The sequence below is a fragment of the Oncorhynchus nerka genome, linkage group LG11 (assembly GCF_034236695.1).
Source record: "Oncorhynchus nerka isolate Pitt River linkage group LG11, Oner_Uvic_2.0, whole genome shotgun sequence".
NCBI classification, from domain to species: domain Eukaryota; kingdom Metazoa; phylum Chordata; class Actinopteri; order Salmoniformes; family Salmonidae; genus Oncorhynchus; species Oncorhynchus nerka.
In genome coordinates, this window is record NC_088406.1 from 56,631,344 (window position 1) to 56,658,526 (window position 27,183).

At 41.1% G+C, this 27,183-nt stretch overlaps 1 protein-coding gene and 1 long non-coding RNA gene across 4 annotated transcripts in view; one reads left to right on the top strand and one right to left on the bottom strand.

Moving 5' to 3' along the window:
• Positions 1–20,332, bottom strand: rhbdd1 (rhomboid domain containing 1). Of its 2 annotated transcripts, none has more exons than XM_029673339.2 (7): positions 20,243–20,332; positions 8,147–8,610; positions 7,736–7,868; positions 5,850–5,938; positions 3,198–3,251; positions 1,980–2,099; positions 1–945 (listed from the first exon to the last, which is right to left on the bottom strand). In XM_029673339.2, exons 2-7 carry the CDS (start codon positions 8,580–8,582, stop codon positions 836–838), a joined length of 942 nt encoding a protein of 313 aa, XP_029529199.1. In that variant the 5' UTR covers positions 8,583–8,610; positions 20,243–20,332; the 3' UTR covers positions 1–835. The 2 variants fall into 2 exon arrangements, with proteins under 2 accessions (XP_029529199.1, XP_029529198.1); XM_029673338.2 differs by lacking the exon at positions 20,243–20,332 and adding an exon at positions 11,891–12,114.
• The window catches only part of LOC115137192 (uncharacterized), a 9,455-nt gene continuing 932 nt past the window's right edge, over positions 18,661–27,183 (top strand). The window contains exons 1-5 of one of the 2 annotated variants that reach the window (XR_010465114.1): positions 18,661–18,746; positions 19,011–19,248; positions 19,658–19,743; positions 19,983–20,006; positions 20,127–26,945. This is a non-coding gene — a long non-coding RNA (uncharacterized LOC115137192). The other variant, XR_003864774.2, reaches the window with a different exon arrangement.

Here is a 27,183-nt window from a genome sequence, read left to right on the forward strand (position 1 = left end):
TAAGGGGGGAAATGCAGTGTTTAACACAATGCACATATTTAATATAAATGTTCCAAAAATACATTGTTTAACAAACAAGATTATTTTAAGAAATACATCATATTACTCTCATGTTAAATTACGAGTTCATTCTCAGATTCCCTCTAGAGCAAAATGTATCAAAATAGAAGACTTAGTTCCCAGATCTCTAAAATTGCTGTTTCATATTTGCCAAGAGACAGAAACAGTATATTTGGTCATCCTATTATTACATTCAAATACTACAGGACTAAAAATCTTAATTGATAGTTGAAAATAATTCAATAGTAGCCCAATACATACGGTAAGAGCTCAATGGCACGCCAACCGTGGGGGATCGATAGCACAAGTCATTGGCACCCATTCAATAAAGTTGACACTACAAAGTGAACATGTCAAATCAATGTAGTTACTAAAATGTGATTTGGATACATTTGGCTGTTTTCACTGCATAATATTTATAAGTTTTCAAATATTCATTTAAAATATTTTTTAATTATAAAATGGCAAATTAAAATGCACCCCAACAACTATGAGAGTTGGAGCGCGAGGCTAAACTTCTCCTGTTCTGGTCCCTTGGCTACCACTTTGTAAGAGCGTTAAGCGAACCCGTGCACATGCGCAGATACTGTGTGTGACTGGGTGAGAGCGAAATCTTGCATCTTGCTCATCGCAATATCTGAGGTACTGCTTGTGCAACATTTCACTGATTCTACCTTTAACAGTGGACTGATGGACAAAATACTATAGTTTTTCAGTGTAGTATTCCTTGAGGAAAGATATTTTTATCCTCCAATGAACCAATAGTCCAGCTTGGTCAGTCAAAGTGGTCAATCCTCTGGAGCCGCCGCCTCCTGATCTCCTCTGCTGTCAGTTCTCCTGGAATGTTGAAACCATGCGAGGTTGGTCTTCTCTGAGTGGAGCCCCCTAAGGGACATAACAATTATAATGATTGACACATGCAGGTGTTGTGACTGAGGCTGTAGGCTTGGATTGGGCACTCCTATAGATTAGTTATTTGACCCAACATTTAGATTAAATGGAGGACTTCAAAAGTCTTGAATCTGTTTTGATTTAAGCACTTCCAATTAACTCTATTTTCCAGCACAATCCACTGTACCCAGGCTTCCCACATCAAAACAAGTTGAAATTAACTACTTTCATTAATCCACTTGCTCTTTCCTCATATTTAGCCTCACATTGAAGTGTATAAACATATTTTCAGGACAACAAGTACAACACAAACCCACTTGACATAAACAATTGCAAATGTCAATCAAAAAATAAGTTCTACCATGCAGAAACCTGATTGAAAAAAAAAGTATTTATAAGAATGCTGTAAGTACAGACATTGTTTGCTCAATGAGAAATGAATATCCAACTAGTCAGTGACAACTGTGTTGAGTTTTTGACAGCAACTATGTGAGCTTATTACAGTATTATCGACAATATGTCCGGGGATTTCCTATGATCTTCTATGTAGAAGAAACCCTAACCATTTAACAACTCTTGTGTGGCTGAGCGTCAGAGCATAACAAACCATTCGGACTCTACAGGCGTTTGTGAGAAGAACCGCTCCCCCCGGACTCCTTCATGATCCGCCCTTATCTCACAAACATCTCTAACTCAGCCCCCATTACTCACACAGACTAATGGTATCAGAAGAAATAGATTAATTAAATGGACGAATCCAACCCAGAAGTTTGTAGCTCAAACCACAATGTTTAAAAGGGTGTGACAGCGGGACTCAAAAGGTTAAATTTTAAGGCCTCTGTGAATCCGGATTAGGGTATGCAACTGAATTTTTTAATTTTTTATGGTTTGCAACGGTGAATGAAAATGTGTTTCTTATTCGACAAGGCCAGGTAGACAGGGACTACCTGGCCTTGTCAAATAAGAAACACTTCTTCCATTTGTTGCCTACTGCTTAATGAACAGAACCCAGGTCTGTGTGGTCTCACCTCTGCCATTGAGACTGGCTCTGATGGCTGCCTCGTACTGCTCATCCTCTGATAGACCTCCAGTGTAAGGGTGAACATTCTGGGGGTGCGCACGGTGTCCTCCACTACTGCCACTGTATCCTACAGAACCCCCCCCCACCCACACACATACTAGGATTACCAAATATATCAGGCTCTTGGCAAGTATGCTTGGTACTACACTGAACAAAAATATAAACGCAACATGCAACAATTTCATAGATTTTACTGCGTTAACAGTTCATATGAGGAAATCAGTCAATTGAAATAAATTAGGCCATAATTGATGGATTTCACATGACTGGGAATAAAGTTGGTCACAGATACCATAAAAATAAAAGGGCATCAGGATCTCGTCCGTGTATTTTTTTGCATTCAAATTGCCATGGATAAAATGCTATTGTGTTTGTTGTCCGTAGCTTATTTCTGCCCATACCATCACCCCACCTCCACCATGGGGCACTCTGTTCACAATGTTGACATCAGCAAACCACTCGCCCACACGATGCCATTACATGTAGTCTGCGGTTATGAGGTCGGTTGGAAGTATGTCCAAATTCTCTAAAATGACTTTCATTGTGGTAATGGAAAATTCACTCTGGCAAAAGCTCTGGTGGACATTCCTGCAGTCAGCATGACAATTGCACGCATCTCAAAACTTGAGACATCTGTGGCATTGTGTTGATGTGCAAGATGGCGCCAACAGACATGGCAGTTCTGCATCTAGCTCCTAAGCAACTTTTCAGTATTTTGTTTTTGCTGTGTGTCATACATTTTTACAAGCATTTCGCTACACCCGCAATAACTTCTGCTTAAAATGTGATTTGATTTATGTGACAGCGGTTTTAGATTGGCCTTTTATTGTCCCCAACACAAGGCGCACCTGTGTAATGATCATGAGGTTTGATATGCCACACCTGTCAGGTGGATGGATTATCTTGGTAAAGGAGAAATGCTCACTAACAGGAATGTAAACAAATTTGTACACAAGATCTGAGAGAAATACACTTTTTGTGCTTATGAAAATGTTCTGGTATCTTTTATTTCCGCTCATTAAACATGGGACATACATGTTGCATTTATATTTTTGTTCAGTGTATATTGCAGACACAAACAAAAATAATCTAGACTCTGCCCATTGTGGAAGCGAGACATCAATAAATCAAGGTGAAAAATGATTAGACATATGTAGCTACATACCTGAAGAGTTATAATATGGATTTTGTCTGGCATGGTATCCATTCATCACAAATCCTGTTGGGAGAGGAGACACCTGATCATTTAATTTGTCTAATCATGTAATGTTATACTGTGGTTGGACACAACATGATTTGTTTTGTTTAAAAATGCATTTAACCTGAAATTTCTATGAAAAACAGTGCAGCTTGGAACCAACACCACATACACGTCGTCTTGTTTAAAGGACAAAAACCACTGTTGTTTGGAAAGGCAAAAAAAATCTACACGGAAAAACATACACACAGACTAAGGGTGACTTTTTCAACCATGCTTTGTAGCCAATGTGAAATGGCTAGTTAGATGGCGTTGACGTCACCCGCTCTGAAACTTGCTTGGTAAGGGCCGCAGCTGTGAAGAGTAACAATGCTTTGTGGGTGACAGTTGTCAATGTTCCAAGGGTCCCTGGTTGGAGCTCAGGTTGGGGAAAGGAGAGGCATAGAAGCAACACTGTTACAATGCTTTAGAGAGTATCCTAAGACATGGCATCATAGTCTGATTTGGAAATCAGTCTGACTAAAATCTCAAATTGCCCGCTTGACACAAACTGCCATGAAGGTCATGGGTGTGAGGCAGCATTCGTCCCTGCAGCCCATTATCAGGCAAGCCCAGACTATTTCAGACCACTCCCATGTACTCCACTCTGAGTATCAGCTCCTCCCCTCAGGCAGATGCTATAGGGTTCCCCTCCATGTAACCTGAACAGGTATAAGCACACCTGCATTCCAATGTCTACCAAATACCTAAACAGCAATAACTACTGGGTAAATGAGTAGAATATGTGAATAAATCATCTCAATAGATTAATGTAGGTCTGAAAATTACTTTAAATGTGTTAATGTTGAACACACCTGTTTATTTCAATCTGATGTTCAAATTCAAGTATATTGACGTTCATATTTATTCTTACTTGCGAAAGCTAAAAAGACAAGAATACATTACAACATATAGACTATTTTAGGTAAATATAAAAGTTGGCCTTTAAGCAACAACAACATCCTCATTCATAGTCATATGGAGTGTCGCTGATAATTGTGAGTTGTTTTAGAAAACTAGGCATATGTCGCGCGTCACTACTTCACAGGAGAGGCATTTGACCGTAAACATTTAATTTTTATTTTATCAACATTTTAGACATTTTGGGGGGCAGAAATGCCTTCAGAAACATGTGCCTTAATAACAAACTTGTATGCCATCTGTAAATAAATCAAAAAAATTACGAGCATAGTTGGTTTAGCCACGGAAAAAGACAGGAACTTCCCGCTAGCCATGATTGGCTGACATAATGGATGGGATGAACATGGCGAGATCTGAGTTCGGATTGGTCTGCCATGTAGCCGCTTCTGTCTATAATGAGCTGCTCAATATGTGTAGGTAATTCTTTCTAACGCAGATTTTTTTTAAAGACAGCTCTCCACTTTCTGGAGGACCGAGTTTTGAAATCATTGGAATGCCCGGTGGAAGCAGAGTAGGATTGCAAATACAGTGAGTCAAAAAGAGAACACAGAAGGCTGTTGTATAAAACAACTGTCTCCGGATTACATCTTAAAACTAAGGGCAACGATGGCATCCGTGACAGAGAGGGAGAAGTGTTCATCCATGTATACGAGTAAGTATTTATATGTTTCAATGTTTGTCAGAATGTCGTTTTAATTGCAAGTTAAAGCATACTGTTAGCTAGTGTCCAAGTTCCAAAATTATCCGGTAGAATATCCTGCTATTAATTCTTTACTCACAACCGTAATCTATTTAGTGTTATTAGCTCACCATTAACTTGTAAATATTTTTATTTAACTCGGCAAGTCAGTTAAGAACAAATTCGTAATTACAATGACAGCCAAACCCAGACGACGCTGGGCCAATTGTGCGCCGCCCTATGGGACTCTCAATCACAGCCGGATGTGATACAACCTGGATTCGAACCAGGGACTGTAGTGACACCTCTTGCACTGAGATGCAGTGCCTTAGACTGCTGCGCTCCTCAGGAGCCCAATAATGATCTTGTTGTGAGTTTATTTTCCTGTAATAATGAATGACACACTTATACAGACATATTGATAGATGTAGTATAAACAAGCCTTTAGTCTTTAGCACATGGCCTCACATGTGTATCCGTAAAGAGATGGGTGGGGCTAAGGCTTAAGAGGGTGTGAACGATGCTGAATGGGTGTGGACAAAGAGCTCTCCGGTACATTTATAAACTTTCCAAGCAGAATTACTTTCCCACTGTTCCTCAACTGTAGTGTATGATATAACATTTTCTAGCTCTCTCTACTTTTATTCATTGTAAAAAAATACCATTTCAAATTTTGCAACATAAGACCAAAATGTGCTGGTAGGTCACATTTGTCCCCATTTTATTCTAGTCTCGAAGCCTCTTGATAAAGTCATGAAAAGTAGTATATACTTTGTGGAAATGCTAATAAGCATACTCTCCTCCACACCTCAGCTTGACACTCCCGTTTTATGCTCCACCTACAGAGGTCCAAAGTTTTACAGGATCCATGCAGACACAAATGCGGGTGAGACCAAAATACCAAATTCGTCATTGCACAGGTTTTTTAGCTTGTTGCGCATGTTTTAGTGAGGAAAACATTGCCCACGACACACACAAACCTGCAATTGTTCTCATGATGATCTTCAAAGGACCAGCGGTGTAGAGAAGCCCCACCAGGATGCCTGCCAGGTGTCCCACAAAGGAGGTCCTGCACAGAGAAGCGTGTTATGAGTTACCGCCTGGCTACAACGCACACGACTCCGTAATTAAATGACTCTCATACCATGAGAAACAAGATTCTCTGGTCTGATGAAACCAAGCTTGAACTCTTTGGCCTGAATGTCAAGCAACACGTCTGGAAGAAACCTGGCACCATCCCTACGGTGGCAGCAGCATCATGCTGTGGGGATGTTTTTCAGCGGGAGAGACTGGTAGACTAGTCAGGATCGAGGGAAAGATGAATGGAGCAAAGTACAGAGAGATTCTTGATGAAAACCTGCTCCAGAACGCTCAGGACCTCAGACTGGGGCGAAGGTTCACCTTCCAACAGGACAACAATCCTAAGCACACAGCCAAGAGAACACAGGTGTGGCTTTGGGACAAGTCTCTGAATGTCCTTGAGTGGCTCAGCCAGAGCCCATACTTGAACCCGATTGAACATCTCTGGAGGGACCTGAAAATAGCTGTGCAGCGACGCTCCCCATCCAATCTGACAGAGCTTGAGAGGGTCTACAGAGAAGAATGGGAAAAACTCCCAAATACAAGGGAGAAACTCCCCAAATACAATTGTGCCCAGCTTGTAGCATTATATCCAAAAAGACTCAAGACTGTAATCACTACCAAAGGTGCTTCAACTGAGTAAAGGGTCTGAATACTTATGTAATGTAATTTTTCCGGTCATTTTTTTTGTTTTTATTTCCAAAAATGTCTAAAAACCTGTTTTTGATTTGTCATTATGGGGTATAGTGTGTAGATCGATGAATGGGGAAATAACGATTTTTCTCAATTTTAGAATAAGGCTGTAATGTAACAAAATGTGGTAAAAGTCAAGGGGTCTGAATACTTTCCAAATGCACTGTATTTCAAGATGATGTGGATTCCCTAGAAATAATCTGAATTAATGTAAACATTACTTAACTTGTTCAAAACAAGTGTTCTCAATTTACCAGGTATGGAGTAAGTTGAGCAGCGGGACAAGGTAAATTATGCAGCCTACACATTTCTGCACTGAATGAAATATTGCCAATACCTTTTTAAAACCATCTTTATTTTCCAAACACAATTCAACACAATCACTTTTTGGTATTTTAATCATTTTAAGCATCTTTTAACACAGTCTTAACAGGGATTGTTGTTCTCAATTTCCAGCGATAAGCCTGGTAAGAAAAAAATATTAACTTGCCATTGGCACAACTTGCCCCATGGCAAACATTTTGACTATATTAGCTCACACAGCTACACAGATGCACTTTCATGCTAGGTTTAAGACCTCATATTGAAGCTTTTTGAGACCCCAGCTGATGTGTAGAACAGTCTTTAAATTATGTACTTTGGGTTATATACAAGAATCCTGAAACCTCTAACACAATACATTTGTTGGACCTAACTTGCTTATCACTTTCTCCATGTGACTTCTTCCTTCACAGACTCCATGAAACGATGACCTCTTCGTAAATATTTGGTCAAACTACACATTTTGTGTATAGTTTTCTAGAAACAAGGGAGGCTCAACTTACCCCAATCTCCCCTATTATCAAACCTAGTTATGTCTGTAAGCTTTCATTTAGAACTATTTAACACATTGTGGATGATAAGAGACTGTCTAGTGAACTTACGATGAACCTTGGGTCATGTTCATTCGGGCACACAACAGTATAAAAATATCTAACTAAAATGTGCATTTCTTATTGGAAACTTGTGACACCTGGGCTGGGGGAAAAGTCTGTAGGTGTAGAACATGTGTTTACTGTGCATCTGACTACTCCTGCAACAAAGAATAACTCACCCCGGTGACGTTACATGAATCAGCACCAGCTCAACCCAGCTGGCGTAGCGATTGGCCACTGGGACGCCCATCACGTAGGAGACACCTCCCGGGTGGTAGTGGTTACTCAGCACTTTCAGGGCGAAAAGCACTCCTACAACACAGGACAGACAGTTCAGTCTCACCATGCCACTCACAGCACAGCATGATTGAGGTCAATTCAGTTTTCAATTCAGGAAGCAAATTCAGAGTTGAAAAACAGAGTGGACCTTTTTACTGACCAACAAAGGCCCATTCATGTTTAGGCTTATAACTAGGACCTGGGGGTTTTCCTGGTAAAAAAAAAACTACCATGACCCAAACTATTGTGAGGATAGATAGAAACCTTCCGCAGCAGCATAACAGCAAACACACTGACACTGTAGCTAGTACCTGAGAAGCCGACTGCACACTCTAAGCTGTAAGAGGGGTCCTGGGTGATCTCCGAGAGCACCATTTCCAGCAGCAGATAAATCACGCCCGTCAGCAGGGAGAAAACAGTCAGAAGCCAGGCGTAGAAGCTGCTGCCAAGCCGGGGCTCCAACTTGACGCCCTTCCACAGGAAGGATGCCATGTTGAAGTACAGGTGCCAGTCGTCTAGGTGGTGCAGCGGCGACAGCACGAGGCGGCGCCAGTCACCACGCCAGTAGGCCTGCTGGACGCTGATGCAGGCCTGGAGGAGGGGTAAGCTGGGTACCAGAAAGAGGTAGACGTTAAGGCCCAATACAGCCAGCGTCACAGGGGGAATGTTCTCCACCCCCACATGGAAGAGCTGGGAGGCCAGGAGGATCAGACCCAGCTGACCTCCCCCCCTCTGTCGGTAACTCATCCTCCTCACTCAACCGCGGTAGCTCAGCCTGGAGTGACACACAAACATGTACAATTAAATACAAAATCATACAACTTTCTTTGTCCTTTGAAACAGAGATGTGTCATTTTTTGCATTCTTATGGGGATTTTTAAACACCCCCAGTTTCCACACACACAGACAATACCACAAACACCCACACACAGAGAGCAAGACAAGGGCACCCACATAAAAAATATATATTATAGATGGGTTAGCTGACATCACGGAATAAATGTGCATGCTTCAACGGGACAAAAGTCTGTAATTGTTGTGATTCTGGGTGGAAACAATGACAAGAAAGCTGCCATCTGGGGAATCGTAAGGGACTCCTTTCAGATAAAACTATCTTGTTATTGATACACAATATATACACAAAAGTATGTAGACACCCCTTCAAATTAGTGGATTCGGCTATTTCAGCTACACCCGTTGCTGACAGGTGTACAAAAATCGAGCACACAGCCATGCAATCTCCATAGACAAACATTGGCAGTAGAATGGCCTTACTGAATGACTTTTAATGTGGCACTGTTATAGGATGCCACCTTTACAAGTCAGTTCTGTCAAATTTTGTCTAGGAGGAACAACGGCTCAGCCTCAAAGTGGTAGACCACACATGCTCACAGAATGGGACCGCCGAGCACTGAAGCGCTTAGCGTGTGAAAATTGTCTGTCCTCGGTTGCAACACTCACTACAGAGTTCCAAACTGCCTCTGGATGCAAAAGCACAAGAACTGTTTGTCGGGAGTTTCATGAAATGGGTTTCCATGGCCGAGCAGCCGCACACAAGCCTAAGCTCACCATGCACAATGCTAAGCATCGGCTCGGCTGGAGTGGTGTTAAGCTCGCCACAATTGAACTCTGGAGCAGTGGAAACATGTTCTCTAGAGTGATGAATCACGGTTCACCGTCTGGCAGTCCGACGGACAAATCTGGGTTTGGCGGATACCAGGAGAACACTACCTGCCTGAATGCAGTGGCAACTGTAAAGTTTGGTGGAGCAGGAACAATGGTCTATGGCTGTATTTCATGGTTCGGGCTAGGCCCCTTCAAGGGAAATCTTAACGCTACATTCTAGGCGATACTGCGCTTCCAACTTTGTGGCAACAGTTTGGGGAAGGCCCTTTCCTGTTTCAGTATAACAATGCCCCTGTGGACAAAGTGAGGTCCGTACAGAAATGGTTTGTCGTGATCGGTGTGGGAGAACTTGACTGGCCTGCACAGAGCCCTGACCTCAACCCCATCCAACATCTTTGGGATGAATTGGAACACCAACTGCAAGCCATGCCTAATCGCCAAACATCAGTGCCCGACCTCATTAATGCTCTTGTGACTGAATGGAAGCCAGTCCCCGCAGCAATGTTCCAACATCTAGTGGAAAGCCTTCCCAGTAGAGTTGAAGCTGTTATAGCAGCAAAGGGGGGCAACTCCATATTAATGCCCATGATTTTGGAATGTTCGACAAGCAGGTGTCCACATACTTTTAGTCATGTATTGTACCATGTCTTGTTTTGATGTGTTTTGACTAATGTCATGTCTATTCTAATATGTAAAAATTCACTAGCTAACCAAAAACTGCAACGATGTATTTGAGAAAAAACAACTGTTCATTGTGCAAATGTATTTATGTTTTCAATAAACATTGGAGATGAAATATAGTTTACATGTAAGACAACTCAGTCTGTTTTGCCCCATAGTTGCACATGCGTCTGTTTTGTTGCTAAACAACCAACCTGTCGATGGTATAAATACTATAATATTCACTGTCGGTTTTTGAGGGGACTTTACTGTAGTATTAACAGGACCAAAGTCTGCAAAAACACTACAGTGAATACTGTAGTATTGCGGACATGACTGTAGCATACTGTGGTATTTATAGTTTACTGTAGTATAAATACTGTAGTAAATGTTTTTATTATATACTATAGTAGTTACTGTAGTTCCCTGCAGTCTGTAGTATACAGTTGTATTGCTGTAGTGTTTCTGCAGACTAGTATTTTTGTATACATTACTGTAGTATTTACAATAGTGCAATTGTTTGATTACCTTTGATATAGCAATGTGGGATTTCTCCTTGAGGAAACCTACTCTACAAAATACTCAAAGAGCACATTTTCTATAACCTGTAGGTAGGTAGGTATCTGAACAGATAGCTCAGTGCTGCTCTTTCTGTAACCTGTAGGGAACACACTATATCGTCTGTACTTGGCATATAGACTTCTCACCTCTGGGTGGAACATATTAGGTTAAGAGGGACTGGAATGGGCAGGTTATAAATGCAAACTAAATACTGCCAGGCCCACCAAATCAGATTGAGAAAAAAAAAAAGAATACATTATTACAAAAATACTCCTCAGCAAAAGTAGCAATTCCTCCTTAACTTTAATGGTGAGAAGGCAGAAAGAAAAAAAATGAGTAAAATATGCGTACATTCTTTGTAAATCACAATTTGTACCATGATGCTAGAGTTGGTAATGCCTAGGAATGATAGTTACACAACATCTGAAAGTGAGAGGAATATTTTCCCACCTTCTCCACTAAAGCTATAATATGTAACTTTTTGGTTGACCTGACAACATTCACATGTTATAGATTTGCCAATCTTATTGAAACAAAGTCTAAGAAACGATAGTCCTGTTGTATTTTACATTTAGCAGAATCTCTTATCCAGAACGACTTACAGTAGTGAGTGCATACATTTTCCTACTACTGTATGTGGGCTATTTTTATGCTTCCGTTTTTAGGTTTATTTTTTGCGTCTTACTTTCGGGTTGGTACACCAGCTTCAAATACAATAGTTTTGGTTAAATATATTTCACAGCGGTTTACACGGCACAAGGATTCTGACTAATTTCAGTATGTGACAAAACAAGCAAATATAGTAAATGTAAACTATTTGAATTTTAGCAACCAGGAAATGGCAGCGCGATTTCTGCAACGTGCATGTTTAAGGAGGAAAACGATGCCTTTGCAGCCTGAATGGGGGATGCTTTATGTAGGAGCCGGTCCACTGGGGACATGAGTCTATTTATTACCTGGAATGCACATCGAGTTTAGACGATGGGGTCTAGATCTGCACTATCGGCTTCCTAGGCTAAGATTAGGCCTTAAAACTGTCAGAAAGCAGAGCAATAAACACAAAACAAATGTCAAAATGTAAAGAATATAGTTCGCTAGCTTTCATACTGGAGCCAACAAAAAACAGACCTTGATATTCAATCTCAAATGACAGACACATAACGTTTAGGTTTATAGCTGGTTGATTTTGCCCCAAAATTGTAACTTACTTCCTGGTACCGCGCAGACAGTATTTGAATATATTGCTGGTATTGTTGGTCTCTCTGTCTTCTGGCCGACAAAACACTTATTATAAAGACGATTAAGGGATATTGGGGTTTACCTACACTTAATCATACACGGTAAACTTTTCATGAAATGTCAGGTGAATAGACCAAGTGATCATAACAGATTCGTTTGGTGCACACTGTACAGATCATAATAAACCTTTTGTAACGAAAACGACCGTTTCTTATTGGACAAGTTGACGTTAGTCCCTCCCCGTTTTCTTCCGTTTGGTTTCCAGTGTGTGAAAGTTCAGTTGCATTACCATATCGCACCACAACAGCAGCATATGACCACAGTGTATTAGCACGCCACATATGCACTCACTTTTCCCCCATTATTTTGTATCTCTATGCGTTTCACTTCCCTGTCAAAGTAAAGGTTAAACAAAATTATGTACTGATGAAAATGTTTAAACAATATATATATATATATATATATATATATTAGTAAGTTGTGTTTGCATAGCTTTTTGTATCATCTTGTGTTCGTTGTTCAAAGTATTTAGACCCCTTGATTTTTCCACATTTTGATAGTTATAGCCTTATTCTAAAATTTATTAAATATATTTTAGACATTTTTGTTCATTTATAAAAAATAAAAAAAAAATACAGAAATACCTTATTCACATAAGTATTCAGACCCTTCGACTATGAGACATTGAGACATCTCTAAATTGAGCTCAGGTATATCCTGTTTCCATTGATCATCCTTGAGATGTGCATATGGAGTCCACCTGTGGTAATTTCAATTGACTGGACATGTCACACCTGTCTATATAAAAGTTGACAGTGCATGTCAGAGCAAAAAACAGGCCATGTGGTCAAAGGAATTGTCCGTAGAATTGTGTCGAGGCACAGATCTGGGGAAGGGTACCAAAACATTTCTGCAGCATTGAAGGTCCCCAAGAACACAGTGGCCTCCATCATTCTTAAATGGAAGAAGTTTGGAACCACCAAGACTCTTCCTAGAGCTGGCCGCCCGGCCAAACGGGGAGAAGGGCCTTGGTCAGGGAGGTGAACAAGAACCTGATGGTCACCCTGACTGAGCTCCAGAGTTCCTCTGTGAAGATGGTTGTCCTTCTGGAAGGTTCTTCCAACTCTGCAGCACTCCACCAATCAGGCCTTTATGGTAGAGTGGCCAGAAGGAAGCCACTCCTCAGTAAAAAGGAAAACCTATGTGAGAATGCTGTTCATCGACTACAGCTCAGCATTTAACACCATAGTACCCAGCATTTAACACCATAGTACCCTCCAAACTCGTCATCAAGTTCGAGACCCTGGGTCTCGACCCCGCCTTGTGCAACTGGGTACTGGACTTCCTGACGGGCCGCCCCCAGGTGGTGAGGGTAGGTAACAACATCTCCGCCCCGCTGATCCTCAACACTGGGGCCCCACAAGGGTGCGTTCTGAGCCCTCTCCTGTACTCCCTGTTCACCCACGACTGCGTGGCAACGCACGCCTCCAACTCAATCATCAAATTTGCGGATGACACAACAGTGGTAGGCTTGATGACCAACAACGACGAGACGGCCTACAGGGAGGAGGTGAGGGCCCTCAGAGTGTGGTGTCAGGAAAATAACCTCACACTCAACATCAACAAAACTAAGGAGATGATTGTGGACTTCAGGAAACAGCAGAGGGAACACCCCCCTATCCACATCGATGGAACAGTAGTGGAGAGGGTAGTAAGTTTTAAGTTCCTCGGCGTACACATCACAGACAAACTGAATTGGTCCACCCACACAGACAGCATCGTGAAGAAGGCGCAGCAGCGCCTCTTCAACCTCAGGAGGCTGAAGAAATTCGGCTTGTCACCAAAAGCACTCACAAACTTCTACAGATGCACAATCGAGAGCATCCTGTCTGTATCACCGCCTGGTACGGCAACTGCTCCGCCCACAACCGTAAGGCTCTCCAGAGGGTAGTGAGGTCTACACAATGCATCACCGGGGGCAAACTACCTGCCCTCCAGGACACCTACACCACCCGATGTCACAGGAAGGCCATAAAGATCATCAAGGACAACAACCAACCGAGCCACTGCCTGTTCACCCCGCTATCATCCAGAAGGCGAGGTCAGTACAGGTGCATCAAAGCTGGGACCGAGAGACTGAAAAACAACTTCTATCTCAAGGCCATCAGACTGTTAAACAACCACCACTAATATTGAGTGGCTGCTGCCAACACACTGACTCAACTCCAGCCACTTTAATAATGGGAATTGATGGGAATTGATGTAAAATATATCACTAGCCACTTTAAACAATGCTACTTAATATAATGTTTACATACCCTAGATTATTCATCTCATATGTATACGTATATACTGTACTCTATATCATCTACTGCATCTTTATGTAATACATGTATCACTAGCCACTTTAAACTATGCCACTTTGTTTACATACTCATCTCATATATATATACTGTACTCGATACCATCTACTGCATCTTGCCTATGCCGCTCTGTACCATCACTCATTCATATATCTTTATGTACATATTCTTTATCCCTTTACACTTGTGTGTATAAGGTAGTAGTTTGGGAATTGTTAGTTAGATTACTCATTGGTTATTACTGCATTGTCGGAACTAGAAGCACAAGCATTTCACTACACTCGCATTAACATCTGCTAACCATGTGTATGTGACAAATACAATTTGATTTGATTTGAAAAGCACATGACAGCCTGCTTGGAGTTTGCCAAAATGCACCTAAAAGACTCTCAGACCATGAGAAACAAGATTCTCTGGTCTGATGAAACCAAGATTGAACACTTTGGCCAGAATGCCAAGCGTAATGTCTGGAGGAAACCTGACCCCATCCCTACGGTGAAACATGGTGTTGGCAGCATCATGATGTGGGGATATTTTTTGGCGGCAGGGACTGGGAGACTAGTCAGGATCGAGGGAAAGATGAAAAGAGCAAAGTGCAGAAAGAGATCCTTGATGAAATCCTGCTCCAGTGCGGTCAGGACCTCAGACTGGGGCGAAGATTCACCTTCCAAACAGGACAATGACCCAAAGCACACACTCAAGACAACGCAGGAGTGGCTTTGGGACAAGTCTCTGAAGGTCCTTGAGTGGCCCAGCCAGAGCCCTGACTTGAACCTGATCGAACATCTCTGGAGAGACCTGAAAATAGCAGACACGTCCCAACTAATCTGACAGAACTTGAGAGGATCTGCACAGAATAAGAGGAGAAACTCCCCAAATACAGGTGTGCCAAGCTTGTAGCGTCATACCCAAGACGTTTTGAGGATGTAATCGCAAACAAAGGTGCTTCAACAAAGTACTGAGTAAAGGGTCTGAATACTTTTATTTTTTCATTCTATAAATTTGCTAAAATTTCTAAAAACCCGATTTTGCTTGGCCATTGAGGTATTGTGTGTAGATTGATGAGAGAAACAATATTTAATAAATTTTAAAATAAGACTGACATAATATGTGGAAAAAGACAAGGGGTCTGAATACTTTTCGAATGCATCGTAGCTATTGTGTACAAAAACATCACCATAACCCCTTCTACCTACATGTTCTTTATTGACTCTCATGATGTGTGTGTATACATGCCTGCATGCATTTGAAAGAAAGAGCATGAGTGTGCATGTACAAGAGTGTGCATGTGTGTGTGTGTGAGTACGACCATTTGGCACAGGAGGCAGTAGGCCTCGTTCCAACAGTGTATGTCTGTCCATCCGTCTTGCTGTCTGTCAGACTGTTTTCAAAGCAGAGAGGATAGCGATGGACTACGACACGTGAAAATCTTCATTCAGAACCTGTCCTGACAAGACCCCTCCCCTTAGGCCCAGGGATAATCATTCCGGAACAATGAGATCACCGCTCAATGGCCAATGTGTGAGCACTTCCCCTGTCCCCAACCACATACACTCATGTGCACGGACACGGACAAACAGACTGGCACACGCATGCATGCAAGGGAATGAATAATGTCTGCTAAATATGTGTATGCGACCAATAACATTTAATGCACACACACACACCAGCACACTCATGTGAATGCACACACACACCACTGTCGTGTCTTTACTATCATTAAACTGAAGACATAGTTTTTATCAAAGATTCTCTGTAATTAGTATTACGCGATCAACTGATTAATCACGTAACTAATTAACTAGGAAGTCGGGGCACCAAGGAAAAATGATAGGAGAATGTGCCCTAGTGGGCTAAACCGGCATGGCGGCTCGTTAGACAAAAGGCGAGCCGCCATGCCGGTTTAGCCCACTAGGGCACATTCAACTATCATTTCATGTAACCATATTTACTGTTTGTTTATGCATTTCTGTGAATTACTTAGTTAGTAATAAATAAATGATTTAAGACAATTGATGTATGGATGACTCATAGTGAAGACTGGGTTCGTGCAGATAACCAACAATTTACGACGTTTGGAATGAGACTAACGTGAGGTAAAGTAAATAATTCATTAATTCGAAGATTAATTGATCAGATAAAATATCTGAACATTTATTTTAGGAAATGATAACTTTGTAATCGGAATATTTTTCCTTGGTGCCCCGACTTCCTAGTTAATTAGTTACGTGATTAATCAGTTGATCGTGTAATACTAATTACAGAGAATCTTTGATAAAAACTATGTCTTCAGGGGTCGACTAAGAAGTCACTACAGAGTGATAATTATAACAATTGAAATGCTAATCCTTGATACATGAACGCTCACTCATTCGGGAACAATTGCAATCAATATATATTTACGCTCAGTGTGTCGTCTTGATCGCTGGTGAAAAGTTTGTTTCTTTTGTAGAATTGTCTATCTCTCTCCCTCTCTCTCTCGGTTGTGGTTAGAGGGAATAGTTCAGAGTGACATTCATTCGTTTCATTATAGAATGGATGTTTCGGCGGTTGTCGTTCTTAGCGTTCAATGATACCGAATTCCTAGCTGCAGACTAGTAATTAATATCAAAGACTTGTTCTTATTCTGTCGGTATCGATAGTCTAAGAGTTTAACCACGTGGTATGGTTAAAAGATTCAGCAATGGTCTACAACCTTTGTCCCTCCTAATGGAGAAGAACATGGTCTGCAACCTTTAGCCATCTCGTAATTGAGGTAAGCTCGGTCTGCTGATCGAAAACCCGAGTGGGGGTTTTATTCGTAAGGGCCGAAAAGGGCCGTCCCAGGATGTCTGACCCAAACTGGGCCCAGGGGCGGTCCTCTGATTTAGTTCAAATCAAAAGGGAATTGTATTTTTCTTCATTAAACAGTCCAAAATCATATTACACAATTATACAAACAGTATCATACTCACTCATTCATCTTATACAACAATTAGATGTAAAACCTCATATCTGAGGCTATTATATAAACAGTGTTATGGTAATGTGGCCACACCGTCTCCCATGAGCTTCCCCAAGTTGTGACAAACAGACCAGTTCGTAGCTGGATTCTTCACCGATCTTTTATACTTTCTCCGGAACATGAAATTTGTTCATACCTCAAGTTCTGTGAGGTGGAAGGAATTCCTTTGTTCTCCATGAAAATCTACTCTCTCTATACTGTGTGTCCATGAGGAGATCCTCAGGAATTTACGACGTCTCTCTGACCACAGCAACCTAGTTGAAGGAGGCAAGGGGGAGGCAGGGAGAGGGGGATGGGGCTTGCTATACCCAAAGAGGCCAACGTCATGACACCACTGACCCAGACAACTGACACAATGTGTAATGACACGGACTCTCACTTTACAGTACACACCATTGACTTATATAAGTATACAAAACACGGACAGTAAAATCTCAACCACATCCTTACTGTGCTAGGATAGGACACACACACACACACACAACTCAGCACATTGGCCATCTTCAAAGTACATTGAAGCAGTTCAATCAAATCACAAAGTGTATTGGTTGCGTACACAGATATCGCAGATGCAGCGAAATGCTTGTATGTTATAGGTCCAACAGTGCAGTAATTTCTAGCAATACACACACAATATATTTATATTCCAGACTCTGACCTTGCTTGTTCGGATATTTATTATTTTCAATTTTTTTTCAATTTTTAAAATATAAATGCAACAGTAAAGTGTTGGTCCCATGTTTCATGAGCTGAAATAAAACACTGTTCCATATGCACAAAAAGTTTCTCTCAAAGTTGGTGCAAAAATTCGTAGGCCTACAGTATATCTACAAATATTTTTTTCAATGACATCACTCTCTGCCAATAATTATTCTAAATTCATATCTAAGGGCCATTTTCCATTAGGATTATGTGAGAATACCTGAGAATATCTAAGGGGCTTTTATATAATTGGAAATGAATTAATAATAATAATGGCTTTGTTTAAAAAGTAATGATATTTTGGAGATTTCGTTTTCATTTAGTCTGGAGTGAGAGAGAAAAAGGCCATTCTTGAACATGGGGTGAGACATTCTCACTAATTTTTAAATAAAGACAGTTTGTTGTTTTGAATGATTTATTTCTGCAGAAACCTGACTTGATTATTTAGCAGACATAATTTGCTTATATTCAATCAACACAATAATCTTAAGAATTTAATGGAATATAATTGAACATTTTAGTTTCTCCATGCTTGTCTCAGAGCAGCGGTGCTGAAATAGACGTCCACATAAGGCTACATACAGAAGGCTATTTATAACGATATTGTTGCGATTATTTTGTTTAAAAAAAACAAATTCTTATTTACAATGACGGCCTACCCCGGCCAAATCCCGATGACGCTGGGCAAATTGTGCGCCGCCCAATGGTCGGATGTGATACAGACTGTATTCGACTGAGATGCAGCGCCTTAGAAAGGTCTAAACAAATTATTTGTTGTTAGTTGGGGAGTTTTTTTTTCACTCCTAGCTCAGCTATTAGACAATTCTTTAGTAAACGTTGAATTGTTCAGCTAATAGCCCACCCTAGAAACGTTTGCAGAATACACAGCCTGCTACAGTACACTTGTGAAAAACAAAATGTCTCCAGCTGTCGAAACACAGAATATCTGAGAGGCTTTTATTTATTAAAATGCAGGGTTAATAATAGTAATACTTTTTCCTTTTTCCACTTGTTAAATAGCCTGGATTTTTACGCCCATCTCGTTCCTCGCCCTCTTCAAAATGTCGTGCTCCGCCTGAGTGTCTCGCTTGTGGATATGGCAGCCTATTCGTTGTGCATCAAGAATTCAGCAAAGCAAGTTTGTTTGAAGGTCTGGTTATTCACAAGCAAATAGTAATGTGCTCTAAACCACTCTGGTGGCAAACAAACTTTGCTGCCCTGTTTTCAATCGTCCACATGGCTGGGAGAACCTATTCAAGTAAGTAAATACATTTCAACAAAATGTAAAAATACGATGTATTATTAGCTACAGCAACTTGCTACAGTGCATTTTAACTCAAATGAGCTGCTAACGTATCTAGCTAGTTTACATACTGTATAGATAGCTAGCTAAGTTAATTACATTTGACCAGTTACTTAACTTCATATTAGATAGCTATGTTGATATATTTAACACTGTAAAATACATGTGTAGGTAGCTAGCTAACAGCCACGGAGGAGTGTGAAAGGATAGCAGGCCCAGTTGTCTTAAGTGAGAGTAGGCTTTTCTGGATAGAGCAAGTACTTTTGTGTAGCTCCAGTCCTTAGAAGTGAGGACGGAGAACATCATATTCAGTGCTGTCTAATTTGAGTATAATGAAGTCTATTTCTTGCTTTTCTGTCATCAGATACAGAGAGCTGTGAAAGCCTGTCTGCAGATGAGGTCCCAATGAAGAGCAGCGGTTCTCAGCCCTGGTCCTGGGGACTCAAAGAGGTGCACATTTTGTTTTTGCCTACATAGCTGATTCAAATGGTCAAGTAATCATCAAGCTTCAAGTGGTATTTATGTATTCAATTTGTGACGCTGTCCTTGATTTGATCCTGATATTGTCACATGCTACACATGATTTGTTATACGGGATATTATACTTTAGTAATTCACAATTATCTGGTCATGTAAAAGTCTAATAATGGTATTATCTTCTATTGTTTGTCCTCATGTCTGTTTTTCAGCACAAAGTACTCTGTAGCCACCAGGTGAGACTACACACACACAGATTCCTGTTGAACAAAGTCTCTTTAACTACATTATTTCCTCAGTAACAGTCTCTCTCCTTCACTTTTAATCCCTCTCCCCCTTCTTCCTAAATCCTCTAGGTTATATCAGCTGTGTTGGTGAACCCCTCCCGCATCTGAACTGGCAGACAGCGGGCACAGCCTGATCATAGGTGAGATGTCACTTGGTCGGGTAAACAAGTTTAAAGACTACTTACCCAAACGCATTGTAGTTTACCTAAAATAACAGAAAGTATCCTCCCTGTCAGAAGCATCTGTGTTGGCAGATGAGTTTGTGTTGACGCACGAGCGTGTTTTCGGCTCAAACTGAGAGTAGAGCCACTGAGTTGCTACTTTTAGCCCTAGTCGGCCAGCAGTATATCAAGCACGCCAGAAAAATGAGCGTCTCTGTTTCTATTGCCATAAGGTGGGACATATGATTAATGATTGCTTCCTGCTAAACGCAAACAAGGGATGCCTATTCGTGCCAAGCCGCCAACAGGTGTTGGTCTAATTCGTACGGTTGTGAGGTCTGAAACGAAACAGGTGCCTCAGGGTAACTGTTGTTTGAAAGACCCAGTCCCCGACCGCAGTTTATTCTTGATTCTTGATTCTTTTGGGTACTGACCCAAAATACAAAGAACATTACATTTTAAAGAGAGAACATAAAATGACGTCATCAGTTTCACACACTCTTTCCGATCCCCACAATAGCGCAGTGTCTTCAGGTCTGGAAATCTTCTTCTACTCCCCTCATAAAACAACATTCCAATCTGTCTAAAAGATATACTTTTCTCCACTAATGGAACACAAAACAAACATTCTTATCTGTCTGAAAAGATACATCATCCTTCTCCCTTAAACCCGCAAGGTACAGACAATTAATTTGTTATAATAGTATTAGAATAAATGGTTCTAATTAAAAATGTATACATAATTAATCATTTCAACTATAATTTCCTCCAACAGTACTCAGTCATGGCTTTTGGGATGCGGAATGCACCAGCCACTTTCCAACGACTGGTTAACCCTGTATTAGCTGGTGTTCCCAATTGTAGTGCATATCTTGATGATCTAGTGATTTATTTGTCTGAGTGGTCAAATCATGTTGACTCTCTAAGGGTAGTATGTGAACGGTTGGCAGCTGCTTCTCTAACCCTGAACTTGGCAAAGTGCGAGTTTGGGAAGGCTACTGTTACCTATCTCGGTAAAGAGGTCGGCCATGGACAGGTGCGCCCTGTTGATACCAAGGTTTTGGCTATAACTGCATTTCCCACACCTACCACCAGACGAGAGCTTTTTAGGGATGATTGGATACTACCGTATTTTCTGTAAGAACTTCTCTGCAGTAGTTGCTCCATTGACTGATTTGCTCAGTCCGGCAAGATCGTTTGAGTGGTCCCCTGATTGTCAGGTAGCTTTGAATCTGCTAAAACACTCTTATGTAATACCCCTGTACTTGCTGCTCCGGATTTTGAACAACCATTTAAACTTGAGGTAGATGCTAGTGCCAGAGGTGCTGGTGCTGTTCTACTGCAGCAGGACAAGAGTGGAGTGGATCATCCCGTTTGTTATTTTTCTCGTAAGTAACAAATGTCAGACAAATTATCTAACTGTTGAACAAGAAGCTCTTGCTTTGTTGTTATCTCTGCAACACTTTGAAGTACCGTAATTGCTGGACTATAAGCCGCTAGTTTATTCCCACGCTTTGAACCTCGCGGTTTATACAATGACGCTAATTTATGGATTTTTCCCGCTTTCACAAGATTCATGCCGCCAAAAAACTGAGCACATAATGTGACGTAAAATCGAGCACGCTCAAACTTCCCATCATTCTGATTACGGTAGTAATTTTGTCACCCTCATCATGGCAAAGACACGGAGAAATGCATATGATGCAGCTTTCAAGTTGAAGGCGATCGATCTGGCTGTTGGAAAAGGAAGGAGAGCTGCTGCACGGGAGCTTGGCCTTAATGAGTCGATGATAAGATGTTGGAAACAGCAGCGTGAGGAACTGACTCAGTGCAAAAAGACAACAAAGGCTTTCAGAGGGAAGAAAAGCAGATGGCCCAAAGTATTTGCAGCCACTCGACATCAGTGTAAATCGTGCATTTAAGGTGGCGCTCCTTGTTCAGTGGGAGTCTTGGATGACAAGTGGGGAGAAATCCTTCACTAAAATGGGCTGCATGCGAAGAGCAACTTATGGTCAGGTCTGCCAGTGGGTCCTGACAGCGTGGAGCATTGTCAAAAAATCCACTATCATCAACGGGTTTCGAAAGGCTGGACTGCTGTGTGTTGAAGGGGCAGCATGAGCTCAGCGGGGTATTTGCCTCCGGATGAAAGTGACGAGAGCGACAATGAAAACGATCCAACATCGGATGAAGCAATTCTGAGGCTATTCATCTCCTACACCGAAGGAGATGACTTCAGTGGTTTCAGTGCACAGGAGGAGGAAGATAGTGACCAAGTTCATTTGTTTCAATGTACCGGTAGGCACCTGCGGCTTATAGACATGTGCGGCGTATTTATGTACAAAATACATATTTTTTTATAATTCAGTGGGTGCGGTTTATATTCAGGTGCGCTTAATAGTCCAGCAATTACGGTATATATTGGTTCCAGTGCCCTACCAGTAATCATATATACTGACCATAACCCCGTAGTGTTTCTCCACCGGATGTACAACCAGAACCAGCGACTTATGCGTTGGGCACTTATTGTGCAAAATTATAATTTGGAGATCCGCCATAAAAAAGTTCTGAAAATATATTAGCAGATGCTTTGTCTCGTGTGTAAATGTGATGATTTTTGGTATGTTTTGTAAATACTGTGGTCGCAATCACCATGGGTTGCTCTTTTAAGGGTGGGAGTGTTACGGATACAGGTATCCTGTGTGTGTGTATCCTGTGTGTGTGTGTGTATTTCTTTTCTCTCCTTCTCCCCCCTCCTCACAGGTGGCAATCATCATTCCCCAATCAGTCACCATGCAGTCATCAATCAGAAGACATACCTCCTGTTTCCATTACCCAATCACATCCCCTTTCCCTTCCCATTCAGTTTCCTCTGGAGCTCAATCTCTGTCTCGACCCCACTGTGGTTCAATATCTCTGTGTCTCTCTCAATCTCTCGCTATATCTATCTCTCTTTGGATTGAGCCGTCTTTTGTTTTTGCAACTACATGTCACTTTGTCCTCACCTGTGAGTATTGTTTTGATTATGGTTTTTGACTATTTGTTTGATGGTGGGAAAAGGGGGTACCAAGCCAAGTCGCCCATGGGCATACATTACCCGTAGGAAAACTTTGTCTAAATACCCTAGTTAGAACTGGGCGGACCACCTGCTGTATTTTTGGTTAGTTAGTTACCTGTATTGAAGTAGGCTAGTCTAGCTTAGGGGTGTTTTTGGATATTAGTGATAGATTTGCCCCCCCCCTTTACCGTGTGTTTAGAAATAAACCATGAGAGTTTGATGGTAAATTTAGTTGTCTGTAGTTATTTGTTCTCACTGTTATAATTTGCATGAGTTATGTTACGGGTCTCGTTGCCACCCCCCTAGACTGCAGAGCCAATGGGATTCGTAACAGCTGGTTAGGAGACACCGCTAGAGACACTGATTGTGATGAACTGAGAGAATATTAGGGTAGCACTGTGATTCATTAATCATATGCGGTCTTTCCTGATTCTCTGTTCTTACCTCCTTTCCCTTTCGGTCTTCTACATCTCTCACCCCACCTCTTTTTAATAATACACACCATATGTGCATTGAAGTACAGATTGAACTTGTATTTATAATATTACAATTATAATATTTATAATGCATGTATTATCTATTTATAACACCTGGATAATGAACTTCTTTCAATAAAGCGTTTAACTTTCTCCACTGGTTGAAATTAAGTATCTCATTGAAATACTACACCTACCTTGTGTCCTCAGATTAATGCAGATGAAGGGAGTTAGATATGCATAGGAAGTGTAGTGTACTGTTTTTTCTTCTGTATATATGAATTACTAATCAGCCTTTACTTAAATCATGTTTCTAGTCTATTGCATAGTTACAATGTGTAATCATCGCACCTTTATTTGCCAAGGCTACTATGTGGGGATCTAATGCGTGGTAATAACTACATGTATATAGGACTTGCATCCTTGGCACAAAGTTACTACATTCTACTGAATCCATAGGCTTCATTAATGTCATTCAGACTTGAAGTTGATACAACTATGATAACAGTGGTTCATAGGTTCTGAAGTAATATTCATACCAAACGTTTTAGGGTCCATACACAGATTGCCTACATACTGTAGCTAGCTACACATCCATAGGCATACAGTTATTTTTATCCTCCACTACACAATAAGCAAGCAAATAGTTAAGTTAGCTTGCTATGTTACTTCAGCTGCATTGCATGAAAAATAACCAAGGCAAGCTTACACAATTGTACATTACATTTGCAGTAAATGCTTTAGCTAGCTAGATTCTTTACATCCACTGTTTCACAGACGACAGTACCTAAAACATTAAACACGAATGACAATTTCATACTAATGTCATAACACTAGCTAGTTGGCTAACTTGTTAAATAATGATTTTTGTAACTTAAATTATGCACAATCGTTTCTCTACAATATCTAACATATTCCTCTCAATTGCACTTTTTTTTTTGCTTGACTCGTTATGAAGTTATAATTACTTACATTTGCTTCCACCGTAATGTTGTGTCATCCATCTTTGCTGAAGAAAGTCCCCAGCGATGGGTGGCTCGTGTCAAATTCGACATTGGAACCACTCGATATGATTGGTCATATAAAAACCTTGGGACCCAAATGCATAATTAGTGTGCTAACTCCCCGTTGTAGTGGTCTGTAGCAATGAAGCCGTGTACCTCTAAGTCCCGCGGCGTAAGCTCACAACTTTTTACCTCTTAAGGATCCGCCCCTTTAAAAATGTTTTTTTGCCTAAAATTACATACCCAAATCTAACTGCCTGTAGCTCAGGCCCTTATGCATATTCTTGGTACCATTTGAAAGGAAACACTGAAGTTTGTGGAAATGTGAAAGGTATGTAGGATGTATAAAAGCAGCCTTTGGTCTTCCTCTCTGCTCAGGTAAGAGCAGAGCGGAAGAACAATTTAGGACGGTTGTGAGAGCATGCTTGTTTGAAATGGAAAAGCGTTGTGGTAGCTTTTGATAAAGAAGAACAAAGATGAAGCAGCTGCTTTATAAGTGGGATGCACTGTTGAGCGCTACGTACCGAGGGGTTCGTGCTGATTGTACGAAGATTGGGAGCTTGAGTCGGTTCAAAATGGCGGAAAAAGGGGAGATGGTTTGTTTTAGAAGAATGGTAGAAAGTGTAAGCAGAGTGAGCTGAAGACAGGAGGAGAAATTGAAGTGAATGAGGTTGAAGTATCAGAGGTGGTGTGGTGAAGGAGCCCGAGGTTTGCACCGAGGGTCAGGACAGTAGTCTGAGTCTGACAGTAGGAGTGACGTTTTTGGAAAAAGTGTCCCTTGCCTTTTGGCTGATCCATTTGTGGTTTCAGTGTGGGTGAAAACAGAGTTGGGTACTGTGGAATCGGTGAGGGTAATTAGAAGTGGTCTTGTGATAATTGTTTGTATTTCTGCTGGTCAGAGGGAGAAGGCGCTCCACATTAAACGAATGGGGGCAAGAAATGTGAATTGTTTTGCTATCGAGAAAAGGATGCCATTGAAAGGAGTGGTTACTGGGGTAGCAGTAAATGTAAAAGTTGACCAACTGAGGGAAGATTCCTGGTGTTTGTGATACTCGTCATTTGGTGCGACGCAGACAAGGTGGTGTGAGTGGTGAAACAGAAGAGTCATTTTGTTCTTTTGAGTTTTGATGTTGAGTCTTTGATGTTAGGATATATAAGTTATCCTGTACAAGCTTTTGTGCCAAATACATTACGTTGTTACAGGTATCAGGATTATGGGCATGTGGCAGCAGGAGGGAGGTTCCTAGGTGTGATGTGTGCAGAAGGGCATGACACAAAGAAATGTGTAGCATTGGGGAAAGTAGTGGTATGTGTTAATTGTAGGGGTGCCATGGGGCTGGGGATCAGAAATGTCCCGTGCGAGAGAGGCAGGTTGAGGTTTCCAGGGTTAGAGTAGCGCAGAAGTTGTCATTTGCTGAGGCAGTGAAGAAAGTAGAGGAAGAAGGGTCAAGGGGGAGGGATCCTGAGAGGAGTGTTGAGAGTAGTAGATCTGTACGAGGACAGAGGGATAGGCCAACCAGTGATATGTTTCAGTAATATTGGATTTATAGCAATTATTATAAACTGTACTGCAGGGATGGAACGTAAGTCGCAGAAAATTGAGGTTGTGGTGGCAGCTGCAGAGAGGCATTTGGGTGTGCGAGACTTTACATCAGAAGAGTAACAGGGTGTGTTAAGTGGTGTCCTATCCTTTCAGGTTGTTGGCCTGAGGTAGGACTAAATAGATTTAAATATGGAGTAGGGTGGTGTTCATTTTTTTATTGTGAGTGTAGTGTTAGATTGCATAGTATTTGTTTATTTATAAATGTTTTCAAGTATAGTGTAAGGGAGTTGTACTACAGTTTAGTAGGTGGCGGCAATGCAACATTTATTGGATGCCAACCACCGTTAAACCTCATTGAAGTAGTAGTTCAGGTAAGAGCTTTGCACCTGGAAGGTCCTGTCACTGGTTTAGTTCTGTGAAAAACAATTTTGTAACCACGCTGTCTTGAAGAAATGTTTGCGGTGTGGCCGATTGTTCTGAATGTTATTCAGTTTGACTTTCAGTGAGTGTATTCATACAGTATGTGACATTCAATATGTTCATTATGTAAAGCCACCACAATAATGTCCGTTTTTTTTCAGTTTGTTTCTTTGGAGATGCTTTGCTGGTTTGAGATCCAGGCAGTTTATTGGCAGTGCCCTCCAATAAGGTGACTGTCTTTAAGTAAAGTAATTTGTATTTCTAAAATATCTGTTTATGTAAATGCACTGTTCTTTTCTACCATCAGAAATACAGATTTCAGTGGCATTCAAATACTTTAAAGTACTACTTAAGTAGTGTTTTGGGGTATCTGTACTTTACTATTTATATTTTTGACAACTTTTACTTCACTGCATTTCTAAAGAAAATAACTTTTTTACTCCATACATTTTCCAAAAGTATACTTT

Coding starts and splice junctions, on each gene's coding strand:
- rhbdd1 (XM_029673339.2), bottom strand. CDS start 8,582: ATGAGTTACCGACAGAGGGGGGGAGGTCAGCTGGGTCTGATCCTCCTG. Junction 3,252..5,849: donor CATCATGAGAACAATTGCAG/GTTTGTGTGTGT, acceptor CTCTCCCAACAG/GATTTGTGATGAATGGATAC. Junction 2,100..3,197: donor TCCATATTATAACTCTTCAG/GTATGTAGCTAC, acceptor GGGGTTCTGTAG/GATACAGTGGCAGTAGTGGA.